This window comes from Amborella trichopoda, chromosome 4 (assembly GCF_054954075.1).
Source record: "Amborella trichopoda isolate Santa Cruz 75 chromosome 4, AtrichopodaSantaCruz75HAP2 v2.0, whole genome shotgun sequence".
Classification (NCBI taxonomy): Eukaryota; Viridiplantae; Streptophyta; class Magnoliopsida; order Amborellales; family Amborellaceae; genus Amborella; species Amborella trichopoda.
Window position 1 is genome coordinate 36511802 of NC_142339.1, and position 15287 is coordinate 36527088.

The following is a 15287-nucleotide window of genomic DNA, read 5'->3' on the forward strand; positions in this document are numbered from 1 at the left end:
TTATGTTCACTAACAACTGGCTACATCATTGATATACATTTCGATCTTCTTTTCTTAATTGGGTAGAAACATCAAAATTGAAACTATGTATGATTGAGCCAACTAAGCATCATTGTTCTTTTTGGCTGCTTGGAAAATTAGTAAACAATGTTGGATCTCGTTGCCTCTTTAAAGTATATCCATGTAGCTGAACTTTTGTACCTGGCATGAGGAATTTGACACCCCATACCCATGTCGGACACTTGCACAAGTCCCCATGTCCATGCAACATAGGTAAAAACTAACATAATCTACCAATCAACTAACCAAATAAAAGATCAAATTCATTTACAACTCTAGGTTGATATTTGTACCAAAACAAATTGCTAAAAAGATCCAAAAAGAATATTTGATTGATACAAAATCCACTAAGTGCTAACAACATAAATACTCCCAAGTAAATAAAATTTGGATATGTGGAATCCAATCAATGCCAAACAATCCTTCCCCTAAATGCTCTTTCCAATGGATGAGGTCAAAATTTGACGTTGAGACCATGAGTCATGCCTAATCTTCATCTGCTAACACCATCACATTTATCATAGAATGCCAGGCATTGCACACATTAACCATATGCTCTAAGGAAAAACTTGAGAGCTTCTCCAAATACTCTATAATTACAATCTCAAAGGCATACAGTAACATATCTGAATGCAGCAAGAACTACTTTGAGAACATTCTTAAAACAAAAAAAAAGGATAACAGAACATTTGTCAGAATCTCAGTTGAAGGATCACAAAATTTCCAAATTTACAACTTCCAAATTTACTTGTTCACGAGTCTAATAAAATCCTTAACTCTTAATCAACTTCATAAGAGGCAAAGAAGATAAAAGGTTCAGCTTTCAAATTTAAGAAAAGAAAAAAGGAAAAGTCAAATATTCCTCAAAAAGAAAGAAAAAAGAAAAAGGAAAGAAAGAAAAAGAAAAAGGAAAGAATCGTATCACAAAGTACAGTTTCAGCATCTGTAGTAGATCATGATCTCACTAATCAATTTTCAAGACACAAACATCTATGACCTACAGTTCTAAGGCACACCTTTAACTTGTTTCCACCATTCATCTATTTGCTTCCCTTTCTGCAGCTGCTCAGGGTTCAAATATTCTCTGATAGAAGCGGTCAATGACCAAACACGCGAAGTTAGGCTGCTGCTGATGAAATCAAGTAGGATACCTTGAGGAGTAACATTATTCTGATCAGAACTCCGGTCTTCCTTATGGAAAGAGACAATCTTTCGCATGGTGTCCACCTGCCATGCAGGAAATTAAATTCAGTGAACAACAAAAGAGGCAGACATTTCGATAAATAGAAAATGTGCAGCTTCAGACATGTAGTGACTTTATGTTGAATAGATCAATAACCGAAGGCACCATTCATCTGGATAAACGAAGCAAGGATTTTTCATCACAAAAATATGAACGAATTAAATAAATTTTCAAGTCATGTACTTGAAAATTGCTACCGTTATATGGCCAGGCCAGGAAGAAGACTGAGGTGAATACTAACTAAGGGTCCGTACAAGAATAACAGAACATAAACATAATAAATAATTGAAAACAAGCCAACCTTCTTTGGATCTGCATTAAGAGTATTCATGACAATCTCCGTTGAGATAATTTGCACAAGCAACCATGTAACATGATTACTCCGAATCTGCTGATTACCCTTTGCAAATCGAGATGTAAGCTTTTCCACAAAGTCAAGGAAATCGATATACCCACTTTTCATAACAAGGTGAAATAAATCTGAAAATATAAGCCACTCTTGCCAGGCTTGATTATCTGCATTATATCCATTGCATCAATGCAGTCAGCATACAAATTTCAAATTCTTCACTAGTTTCAAGAAAAAACATCAATATAGTAAAAGCAAAATGGGTTACTAGAGAGAAGTGAAACAACAACATATAATCTAACAGAAGTGAAACAACTTACGAGGATATACAGAACATATAATCTAACAGACATACAGAACTACACATGACAAACAAGAATTGCTAGAAGAGAAAGAAGCTAAAGAAAAACTGCAGACAAGCAAGTCAGTCCAAGCACTACAAGTCCATCAGCAAGTGCTTCCACCAACTTTTCACATCCTTCGACACAATCCAAACTAACCATCCATTATCCAAGGTCTAGTTCATTTGGGACCAGTACATTTCTCAAAAGTACTGGACGAATTGATACAGGAACAACAATGGTTAGATAATATCGACACAGTCAACAATGTGACTCCCTGAGGAAAAAAAGGGTTTAAAATGATAGAAGCCTACAAAGTATCAGCTTACACTGATGGAAACCAATCTGCCTAGTAATAAAAAATAGTGATTCCTCCCCGACTTGTATAAGAGACAAAATCATCTAGTAGAGGCCCTTTCGAGCTGATTAGTTCCCTATCAATGCAATAAGACAGCTGACCCAATTTATGGAAGACAGTACTTCTAATGCCAGTTCCTGTACTATTCATGCAAATGCAATAGCATTATATCAACCTTCGATTATGCCATACTTGAAAACAATGTGATATAGTCAATCCTGTCCAACAGTTTTGATTTATCTGAAGGGCTATAATTATTATATGTATTTCTTGTATTTGACTGAATACTTGTAGTGGAACAATTTATTTGACTGAACGAACAAGTCACATGTTTTGTATTGGTCCCTTCAAACTGCATCTGTCACATTAAAGTTATAAGCTCCATTCAAGACCCTGCTTAAAAATAATAATAATAATACAAATAAAAATATAAAAAAATAATAATACAAATAAAAATATTAAAAAAAAAAAAATTGTTCTTTTCTGCTTTCCTTTCCAGTGAAACTCTTTAGCATCTCAAAACTGCAGTATTTCTTCATCAAATTAGATCTGTTCACTAGAATATTCTCAAGACATATTCCAGCACGGTATTGCACATAAAAGTCATGCATGCAGAGTACACACACACACCCCCACCAACTTTTAAAGAACAAATGTGGGGAACAATCTTTAGGATACGATATCCATGAAAAAGGTAGCAGCAAGCAACAACTAGGAAGAAAGGTTAAGCACTTGCCTGAGTTGGAAGACTTCAAAAGATCCATAATCCTATCAATGATCACCTCACATAGCATTTCTGAAGAAAATACAATTCCAGGAACTGAAACTTGCTGTTGAGCTTGTTGCCTGTAACAAGGAGCAGTAACAAGCACTCGCCGCCACCAATCTGGAGAAGGAGTTGTATTAAGAGCATGCTTCAGGCAACGGATGGCTCTTTCCCAGTCTAGACTTCCTCTTTGTATACATGCAGCAAGGTCCTAATCAAAACTAAGAGCATGATGAATTACATTTAATTCCACGTAACCATACATGCAGTCAAAAATGTACTGAAAGAATGTGCCATTGACAGCATTTTCTCATAAATAACTCATTAGGGGTGCTTCATCAAACTAAAGATAAATTCAGAGGGGAAACCAGTGTAAGTTCAATTCAACCAAAGTTAAATGATGGCAATTCGTTGAGCAAATATGTGACTAACAATAAATACAAAAAGATCCACTGAATAACTTTCACAAAGTTACAGAGTAATAGGGTAAGGTTAGTAGTTGTCAACCGCAATTTGTCATTTATATCTACTAGAAAGTAGTCCGAATTTCTGTCACCATAATGGATGACACTTGGGGAAGACCGAATTTCTGTCACCATAATGGATGACACTTGGGGAAGTCCAAATTTCTGTCACCATAATGGATGACACTCGAGGAAGCCTATGCAAAGAACACGTTTGCTTGAGTAGGTCAGCCAGGTTTCAAAACTTGGCAGTTTACTGCCCAGCCATGGTTACGAGAGCACATTCCCTAGGGGACCCTCACGCTCCAGGAACAAGGTTTCAAAATAGATTTTTAAGATGTAACTCATTTCTACATGGACTCATAGAAACCGTGTCCTTTTCTTTTTATAATTGATATGTGATTGAAGATGAATTGTCGATTATAAAGATGACTATAATCACTAACTAAACTATCGTAGTGTGTGTGGGGGTTGTGTATGTCTGTGTATTGTGAGAAGTGTGACCTAGGGGATACAGAGCCAAACCTGTACTTAATACCTCTGTACTTCCTGGTCTCATAAGTGCCAACTCTAAATTTTACAGGAAGAAACGAGACTCAAAACCAAATAAGAAAACCACAGTTCCAGACACATCCCTAAGTAGGCATCTGCAGAGAATTCAGCAAACCAGAATTTTCCCAGGGTCACCTTCTAGGGCTTCAAACACCCCATGTCATCTCCCTGGATTGATGGCACACCAACCAGCAAACTACTCCACCAACTCTCTCTATTTTAGGTGACTTACAGACCTCAGGAGTTTCAGGTTGCAGGGTTTCTTCCGCTCTCCTTAGATCGTCCATACAAGAAATGAAATCACACAAAAGCCTAACACTAATTTATGCATAATGCTACTCCTGTCATTCTTCCAAACTCTCACAAACCCAAAAAACTCTCACAAACCCAACTTCCATCATAAAAAATGCCAAAACTTACTATTACAGGTGAAGAACTAGCTTGGAGTTGCAGGCTTTCAGTGTAATTCTTCTCTCTACTTTAATGTCCTCTAAAACATGTTTAAAAATAAGGGAACCAAATTAAGCTTACCTCAACACGGTTCCTCTTATTCTCTTGGTTTCCTCCAACCGAACCCATCCTTTCAAACACCTACCACTCTTTTCTTATTCAAAATCGTCACGTTGCTGTCCCTTACTCCCATGTGAACTCCTAAGTTTTCTCATGTGAACTCCAATAAAAATTAAAATTGTCCAAATAGAGGTTGGGGATCCTTTCTTATAGAGCTCTAGAAAGGTAAGGGGAATATTGCCTTACCTAGTTCTATTGAGAGATTGATGATGTTGGAGAGCTGATCTCAACCATCCATCCCTTGCCCAGCAACCCCAGCCATCATGAATCAAGGATAGGTAATGTGCCTTATCCATAGGACGATTCCTAGTTCCATCAATCTTCTAATTGTGTTTCAATTCTTTCGTAAGCTTCTATGAGAATTCCCAATTCTAATTATTAAATTTTAATATAACTATGAACCTTCAAAATTCAAATGTAATTCAATTGGGGCTTTTTCAAATTATTTTACATAAAAATTGATTATTTACCTTTCAACTATTTAGAATTAGGTTTCCATTAGAATTCTATTAGGGTTCACACGCTCTACAAGGCCCACCTCTTTTTTACATGCATCCTCATGGAAAGCGTGCCAGGCCCCCTTACAAGTGGAATATATGTGCATCACGTAAAATAAGGGTGTGGCCCATTCCTTGGATGTTTACAGTGCCTCCCTTTAAAACTATACGGTCCTCCTTAAAAAGTTGTGTGCCTCCTTGGAGCTTTTACATGGGACAAACTGTGGTCCTCATGGGCATTGCTTTTCATGTGTTCGTGTCCAAGAACACAAAACAATTGATTCAAAAATAGTGCTTGTATCAAAAACTGATTATTCCGTAAATAAAATCACTTTCATACTCCTTAAAGCCCCTTGAAAAATCACTTCCAGAAAAAAACTTGGAAGATTGTGCAAGCAATAAAACTAACACTCTACCAAGAACTCACATGACTACCCTACGACCTCATCAAGTCCTCAAATCAACCCAAAAAAACCCATGACTCACATGTACTCCCATGCAAGAGGCTCATGATTCGCCTATTAAACCTGGTCAAGGCATATAAGTGCCATAGTCCATAAGTAGCTATAGATTCCAAGTAAAAGAAATGGCTATGTAGAACTCCAGGCTACAAATTCAAAAATTTCTCTCTTTTCTTTTATTAGTTGTTGGAAATTCTACTTACAGATACCACAAATACAATAAAATAGGCCTATTATTTACTATCTTAATAACTTACTGCCAAAATAAATTTTATCCAAATTGACTACAAACTAACAATTTTAGGAAATAAAATAAGATAAAAACTGTAGGAAATAAAATTGAATAACTGAGGGAAGACTTACCTAAGGTTAACCCCTTAAGACCTAGCAAACCCCACACCCCATCGCCTGACCAATTACGAACCTGATTCCGAACACTGCTAAAACCTCATATCTAAATCTAGGGAAGCACCTCTGGAACACCCTTAACTGAAACTATGGAGCTAAGAGCATGGGTCGCAATTAGGGTTTCATAAAGAACCCTTTTTGACATTAGGGCTGCCACAATTGGCACCTCCCCTCAATCTAAAAAATTAGGGTTCGGCATTCCCCCCCTTTCTAACCCCTCTTAAAGGTGCATGCCACTCCAACTCTTATGGAGGGTGGTGTCCCACCTATTTGAAAGAGGAGAGAGAAAGATTAGAGAGAATAAAGGGACAATGAAGAGAGAGATGTAAGAGATGTGCAGAGAATGAGGAGGTCCACCTCCTATTTTAGGCCTCAACGGGGCCTAGGAATCCCAGTTCAATTAGGATTCAGCAATATCCCAAATATTTAGGAAATTTGTGGAGTAAGAAAAACAATTTATCAGAGCCATTTTTTTTTTGAAATTTGAATTAATCAGAGTCATTCATCTCCAAGATCAGCCATCATGATCTAGAGTATATATTAGGAACCTTATCTCCTGATATGTGACTTATATCCACTTCTAACTACTCTAGATTTTGTTTCCTTATAATCTTATCTTCTAGGACATTCGAGAATAATCCAGAATATTCTGAATTTCTTATTCTTTCACATAGGGATAATTAGGATATAAAATTTTGATCCCCTTAAATCTTCCACAAAATTTTTCAAAACATATTTTCAACTAAAATAACAAATATTTTTCAAAATAAGATAATGACATATGTAAGGGGTGTGGCCCATGAGGGTCCCACATATCCTACCCTTGTGGATCCCACATGTACCACCCTTGTGGGCCCCACACATGGGAAGGCTCAGCCCTTAGCCCCCTTAGGCCCTTACCCTTTAGGGGTTTTTATACATTGAAAATTAGTTTTAAAATTCTGAAAAAAAAAACCAAAAACATCGTAACAAAAATTTAGTTGAAAACAATATTTCTAGAGTTCCACAAAAAATCTAAAACATACAGAAATATAACTTAGAAGTGGATAGGAAACTAATAGGTAAACAACAAGTGAATGTCAGCACCCTGTGCCAAGATCCATGATCCACTACTGTCATGTCAAACAAACCCAACAAGACCCATGACCCACAGTAAAGTGCAGGGGCTCATGACTGGCCCGTGAAAGCTGGCCAATAAAAAGCGGAAACATAGTCCTAGTGTGTAGATTACAGGTTCTCCCCTTAAGAGAAAGTCAAGAAAGAGTACAGTGTAAGGGGGCTCTCTATGCATATGTACGTGTGTCACTCTATACAAGGTTGCTTCTTAAAATGCGAAAGTCATATGTACATGTTTAAAAAACGGATCGGTCATCAGGATCGGGAATCCCAAAAACCAATCCGGATCGGCGAATCGACGATCTGGATCGGGAATCGGGCCTAATCGCTTGGATTAAGCCTTAAAAAAATCTAAAAAAATTATTAAAATTCATTATAAATGTTTTTTTTTAGGAATGCAATAAAAAATGGGGGTACTACATTATTAACTTTCATTGTTTTCATCAATTTATGAATATTGAGATGTTCTTTCCCTGTATGAACTTATGTTGACCATTAAATTTACATCACACAAAAGAAATCATAGAATTATCATCGATTAAATATATAATCATATATGGACTAAAATAAAGAGTTGACTAAATCGATGAAAAATTGGCCACTAAAATCTCGCGGAAAACCCTAATCCGCTAAAAAAACCCAAATTTTTACAACCTAACTAACTATAATATTATATACCAACAATATTTTACAATTATTTTATTATATACATAATAATAAATCCAAAATATTTTATAATATCATCTAATTTAAAATGTATTATTGACAACTGTAAGAAAAATAGTACACTACAAGATTTATAATACAAAAATTAATAAATAAAATAAAAGATTTGGTTATCATTGTATAAATTATTAGAATGCGTATTTTCTTTAATTTTTTAGGTTTCTAGAATAAATTAGTGGAAGAGATTGTTAGAAGAAAGAGAGAGATTTCAAATGGCCTCATTGTATGAATCCTATCTTTAAATTAATATTATTAAATTTATGTTAAAGACCATCATGTTATAAAAATAAAAAATATAATTAGACCATTTATTCCTAGGTTGTATTAAGAAATACCTTGTATTTTTTTGATAAGAAATTCTTATTGTGTTATCTTTTTTTTTTTTTTACAAGAAAAATATGATACTTGTTGATTATCTTCTTCTTTTTTTTTGACAAAAGAAGAAGATGTTGTACTACATTTTTTTTTGCTTGTTGTATTAGTTTTTTTTTTTTTTTACAAGAAAACTAAAAAAAATGATGCTGCCAAAGTACATTTTATTTTTTTATGCCTTTTGTTTTATTTTTTTGCAAGAAAGATTTGTTATATTACCTTGTATTTTTTTTACAAGAAAAATAAAAATTGTTGTATTATCTTTTTTATCTTTATCTTGAAAAGCCTTTTATTCTTTATTTTTTCTATTTTTTTACAACAGTATTTTTTGCCTTTGTTTATTTTTTTGACAACAAAAATAAACGATTTTTTTGACAACAAAAACAAACGAGGACGTGTGCTGGAACTCTAGACGTCCACCGAAAAATCGAAGTTCTCAACCAACACGGCCACATCGCCTAATGTGATTTTATTAGCTTCTATAATAATATATATTCAATTGTCTTGCTTTAATGATTTTTTGTGGGAGTTATCCCACATCGAAGGATGAGCGTTGCTTTGTTCTCTATAAATTCAATGCAATATCATATTTCATGGCGAGTGTAGAAAAGTGTGGGGGCAGACATGTGAAGTGAGTTACCACGTGTAGATATGTCGGAGGATTTTTTGTGCCATGTGTCGCTCCCGTGAGGCGGCCACGTGTAAACCCAAAAATTACTAGAATGCCCAGGTTTTTTTGGTGAGACTCGCGATTCACTATTGGGAATCGCCCGGTTCTCTCTAGACACGGGCGATTCCCGGTTTTCTCGTGTAACCGGCTCGATAGCAAACGATTCCCCGAGTCGAATAGGGCGAGTCCGGCTCAACTTGGCGAGTTTTCAAACCCTGGTTTGAAGGGATCTCGATACTCAAGGAAATTTCAAAACATTATTTGAATTTTGAACCAAACGTCTTTTATTTTGTGCTTTTTTTTTGTTTTTTATTAATTTTCTAGCTAACTTTATGTTATTATGCTCATGGCTCACTTACGTGGTTGAAAACTGGTGAACCAACTCGGAGGCACCCCGAGTTAGCTCGAACCTAGGGAGCTCCCCAATCTCAAATAGTCCCGAACAGGGTAATTGCAAAGGTTGCCTAGAAATGGGCGATTCTCAATATAGCAAATCACCCTTGTCTCATTTAGTTAGGAAGTTGGGCGTTTATTGAATCCAGTTCCTATGATGGCATTCCAATATCATTTTCCTCAATCTTTTAAGAGACTGTCAAGCTTTAGGGTTTAGTGCATGGACCAAAATTAGTGGTACAGTAGTGTCTCCCGTTTCCTCCTTATACGAGGAGTCTATCTCATGCACAGGCAGGATGTCACCCAGACGCACCATAAACTCCAAAATCACATAAATACGAGGCAACTAGCAGCACATATGTTGTGTAGGATTTCTATTGCCAAGAATTTCAGGCACCTGTCCTCACAAACCCCCAAACATTCAACATCAAAGAAGCCTCTTTCATCTCTGGGCCAACCATTAACATGGCCGACCAAAAAAAATCCACCCTGGCTATGGCCGACCTGGATAGGTAGGGTACCTGCGGATGTGTATCATGGCACCAAAGGTACCAGCCCAGGGTGCAAATGCACTCATCTAGCTGATACCAAGTCGCAAACCAAGACGAGTGATGAAGCCAACTGTGCTAGAGAGAGCCAACTCTCTACTCATGCCTTGCTCTAGGCATCCAAGTAGAGCACACTGTCACTGAAACTGAGGGTAATCCATGAACATAAAGCATGAGGATACATACTTCAGAAAATACAAGTGACCTTTTATATGAAAACCAAGTGTACAGGGCATTTAAGGCCTCAAAACCCCAACATATGTATATGTGGATCGAGAACTTTTGGCAAGGGATGATCAGATGTCCCCACTCCCATTCCCAACAAATATGTGTCGACATAAGAGATATAAACATGTACTTAACTAAGATTCAAGGGACTTGAGCAAGCAGTCCATGTCATTAGGGACTTGAGCAAGCAGTCCATGTCAATAGTTAAATTTTGGCCATTTATTTTTAGCACAAGGAGGTCGCAATCAATATGGATAATTAGATGTGAAATCAGCCAGCTGGAGTGTGTCATTGATTGGGCAGAAAACTCAATAAAACACTTCTTGAACTGTGCAATACCCCCAAGCTATCGAATTTCACAACCAATGGTAAAAGTAGTTGTGCTCACTTTATACTAAAATTGAATGGTCTTATAGTACCCATTACTATTTAGTGATGGTTCACAATTGCTTCGGAAACATATGCTCAGCGGTATGCACATCCATGTAATGACATGTCTATTTTGAAGGCAAAACTCTTTTGAAGCCAAAACTCTGCGACTTGTAGAAAGCAGAAACGGACCAATGTGAAGTAATTGTAATTGTATGTCAAAACGTTGATGTAAACAATGAGCTCAGAGTTTACAGTTCGAGTTGTGGTCAGTGGAATGGTGTCTATTTTGCTGGTTGTGTGGGCCATAGCATCCAAAAGGAGAAGGATAAAAGATCTTTTCCCCTCAACCCCCACACCCAATACGATTTAGGAAGTTGTGGGTTAAGGATTAGCGTTACACAACAATATCCCACGCATCTAAGACTTGAAATAGGTTCCACGTGATGTGCATATGACGTTTCTAGAAGCTCCTACAGGATGGGACCAATTCATCTAGATCATAAGGGCCCCCTTCATTAGGCCTAAAATATAAATACATCTAAAATTCTAAATTTCTCAGAATTCTATGCCAAACAAAAGGGATGCTTTAGTTTAAAAAAAGGAAAGGCAAGAGTGATGAGGGAGAGAGGGAGAGAGATGTTGGGATTTTGTGGCTCTTCAAGGCCTTGACACCCCCTTTCGTTGCTTTGTTGGCTCCAGTGCAAGCTCTGGTCATGAAAGGGGACAAGTTATGTGGCTTGCCTACCTCTATGACTGACCAAGCCTAGGCAGTCTAGGACCCACAAGAGTATCACGCATGAGTATGTAGCTTTGCATCTACTCATAAATTTGGACCTTCAGGTTCCTCCATCTGCATAGACAGACCTATAGAGTAGGTGCTTTTTTGTGGCCAGTCACCATCAATAACCAATTGTTAGCCCTGCTAGTCTCTTCATTTGCTTTTTATTGTATTCATCATTCTGCTTTGAGCAATCTGAGTAACTTCATGATAATTTGGAATGTGGGAAGAATAGGAGGTAAAGAATTGGTCTAACTGGTTGGAGGCAAATGTTTATTCAAAGGTTTCAAAGAACTGAAAATCTAATAATGGTTCTATAAGGCTGTTTTGGAAAAAGTTCAACTCTACTTGTAATTATAAAATCTTCACTCACACCTATTTCTGACACAATTAGAATACCAAGGAAGCTTGACTCCATAATCTAGTTTTGAATGAGTAATAGCATAATTGGTTAGATGGAATACAGAATGGGATATAGTGGTTGCATATACAGAACCAGGGAGGAGACGTATGCCCTTAATTTCTGTACAGTTCATAAAAGCTTTTGTCATGAATTCATCATTAGCATCTTCATCTAAAAACTTCTAAACTGACAAAGCAAGGCCTTATCCCACTATGTGTAATATCTAAGAAGGGCACCAAATATTCTGCACCTAAATCATAATTGAAATGAGGGTGAACTAAGATATCAATTTGCCAAGTATGAAAATACTGATATTTCTTAGATTTCCATCTTTCAATTTCTAATTTTTCAAAAAATGGTAAAAAGGCCGGAAAAAAACCTTTACCCTCTATCCATGTGAATTTCCTTGTTTACCTAACTGATTTTAAAAATCTAGACTCAAAAAGAGGAAGGTTACACAGCCCATTTTTTTTGACATCAAGAAACTTTATATTTCCTAGAGTATCGATGACGACTCCTTGTTTTAAGACACTAGCCTATTTAAAGAACTTGGATTATTTAGCAGAGTTTCTAAGACATCTAAAGAGGAAGCAGAGGCATGCCTCAGTCTCATCATTTTTATCTGAGAAGTTGGCTCTTCTTGCATATTGTCATCTTCCTCATCAACCTTATTGAATCTGGGAGCTTGGGACAAGTCTGTTTGTTCTTCCTCTGCACCATTAGAATCAATCCAAAGCTCAACAAGGACTTTTTCTTCGACTAGTCTTTTCAGCTCTAAATGCTGCTACTCATCTTTTTCACATTCTTCTTTATGGACCATTAAAGGAAATGGATAAATTGGACTGAATACTAGTACAAACCAATTAAATGGATCTGGTTCCTTTATTTAGACCAACTTGTAATAGCAATTTTACCTATTTAAATCATAAAAGATTCGATCCCATTGCACAATTTCATCAATAGGAAAACATCTGTTTTCCACGACGATGTTCCTTTAATCTTATGATCAGGAAATTTCTCTTCGAGAGATTTATCAAGAAGCAAGGGAGACTGAATGAGGAATAGAATCATGGCAATTAAAGGAACCCGCTTGGAAACGCTGTAAGGCTAGTCCACACACCTTCAAGTAGAAATCTAGAGCCATCCAGGATGACCTCCTCTTAAGTCTAACGAACTCTTTCGAGAACAGGTATATCCCTATACATACCTCCTGCTTCGTCCCCCTCTCTTTCGTCGGTTAAGTGCTGGATGGGGAATGAATCGGTCGGCTACGTCTCTTGACCACCAAGCTTCCCTGTCACGTCCGTTACCAACTATCTTCTTTGAGGCTCATCATGAATATTTGGGGCAAATGCAAGGATAGCATATTTACCAGGCTCACATGCAAAACAATTGGCATCTTTCCAATCTAAACTTCTCGAAGGAATATGTCCCCAAAATTTTTCTTTCCAATGGGACAAAATTGTTAAAATAGGAAGCCATTTTTTGCAAAACTCCCACCATGCTTTGCTGCTACAAAACCTGTGGATATGGGCCACAAGTTCGATGGATTTTGAGAGGACATGGAACTAAAGACTCAGCAGTGGAAAAGGGAGAGGGATATAGGAGAAACAGAGAAACCACAAACAGCAACCTATAGGAGAGATAGTTAGAAACAAAAGAAAATCAAGAGACGAAACTTAGACTCTGATACTAGAGAAGGGGAAAGGTGTTGGATGTCACGTAGATTCTGATACCAGAGAGGGGGAAAGGTGCCGGATGTCATAAAGAGAAAAAGGGAGAAGGAGAAGCCAAAGACATAAAGACACCAAGAAAAAGAGGCCGTCAGAGAAGTCTCTATCGACCAAAAATGGGTAAGAAATATAAGAAGAGAAAGACACTCAGAGAATATCCCCTTTTGTAGATGTGCCAAAAATTGAGAGAATAAAACAAAGCTTTAAAACTGACTAAAAAGAGGACTATCAAAATCTATTTGGTAAATCAATTGAAAAAGAAATATCAAATGACTATGCTTACCAAATTAAAAAAATGGCACATGCTCAAAATCTTTTATATGTGCCAGTCAAAATAGCAGTTGATCGTGGAGAAAATTGGAAAAAGAAAAATTCTTTTTTTTTTTTCCAATTTCTGGATATTGGGGCTAATATAAATTCTTGTACCAATGAATTATGGAAAAATTGGATAAAACATCCCCAAGGTCAAGAAGTAGAAACCATGAACAAGGAAGAAAATTAACTAAAAGTCACAAATGTGGCTGTAAAGATGGGAGACAAGGTTATTATAGTAAATTTTGTTAATATTGATTATGGTGGCTGCCAAGCTCAAATTGGTTTTGTAACACTAGATAAAATCAGTCCTTATACTATTTCAAAAGATCTGCTAGTTTTTTCAATAGAACGAAAAAAAGATATTGATTCCAGAATTCCCCCATCCTTCAAAATGAGAACCAATAAATCATGGGGAAATCCTTCTATCCTAAAGATTATGAAAGATGTTCAAAAATTAGAAAGAGGGCATGAAAAATATCAACTGATAAAGCAAATCAAAGGCATGAACCTAGAAGCAAGTACAATTTATTGGATACATTTTCCCAAAAAGAAAAAATTATTAGATATAATAGATGTTACTGAAGCTTTAAAAAAAATGTTGTGTTGGACATCCTTTGGAAAATTGGGACAAAGATTCACCCATTGCCTATATATTCTAGTTCAAAGTAAACCCATTCAGTGCAATAAGGAAGATGAAGAAAACTGAAATCTCAAGTGAAAGAACTGGAATCTAAGGGAGTAGAAGACCATCACAATCAAATTACTCGTGTGCAGCTTTTATTGTCAGAAATGAAGGAGAAGAACGAGGAAAGGCTCGAATGGTTATAAATTATATTCCTCTAAGCAATGTGACTGTTGACATAAAATAGCCCTTACCAAACAAAGAAGAATTGATTCAAAGGGTTGCATAGAAAAAGATATTTTCAAATTTTGATAGCAAGTCCGGCTATCACCAAGTAAAATTTGAAGAGGAAGATATTCATAAAACAGCCTTTTCCACTCTAGAAGGATTATATGAATGGATGGTGATGCCTCTTTGGACTAAAGAATACTCCATCATAATTACACAAAAGAATGGATACTATCTTCAAACTATTTCCAAAATTTATTGCTAACTATATAAATGATTTTAATATGCAACCAAAAAAAAAAACTATCTAGATGATTTCCTTTCTTATTTTTCTGATAGCATGTAGGAACACCTTGAGCATCTAAAAGTCTTGTTGAAATAGTATAGAAGCATGGAAGTGGTCTTTCACCTTCAAGACAAATTGAAAAAAACAGAATTGATTTTCTAGGTGTCCAAATAATCAATAGACAAATAAAAATTCAGCCTCATGTCCTTAAAAAGATTAACAAATTCCTAGACAGATTGCAATATAAGTTGCAGCGCCAGAAATTCCTTGGTAGCCAAAACTATGTTCAAGATTTTAAACCTGATTTATCAGAAAATAACAAAAGAATAAGAAAGGTGATGATTAAAGAGCCATTTCCTAGACCAAAGAAACCTCATGAGAAATCCAAAATCTAAAAGAAGAGGTAAAGCAATTTAAAAAAAAAAAAA

General features: G+C 36.3%; 1 protein-coding gene across 9 annotated transcripts in view; it reads right to left on the reverse strand.

Moving 5' to 3' along the window:
* The window catches only part of LOC18423869 (mediator of RNA polymerase II transcription subunit), a 105209-nt gene that overhangs the window by 61634 nt on the left and 28288 nt on the right, over positions 1-15287 (reverse strand). For all 9 annotated transcript variants that reach the window (XR_016053526.1, XR_016053527.1, XR_016053528.1 and 6 more), the window contains 3 exons: positions 3088-3328; positions 1605-1819; positions 1077-1287 (listed from right to left, as the gene is read on the reverse strand). Coding sequence is in view for 6 of the 9 variants with exons in the window: in XM_020676142.2 (XP_020531801.1) it covers positions 1077-1287; positions 1605-1819; positions 3088-3328 (667 nt within the window). In the remaining 3 variants the exon portion in view is untranslated. The remainder of the gene's footprint in view (positions 1-1076; positions 1288-1604; positions 1820-3087; positions 3329-15287) is intronic.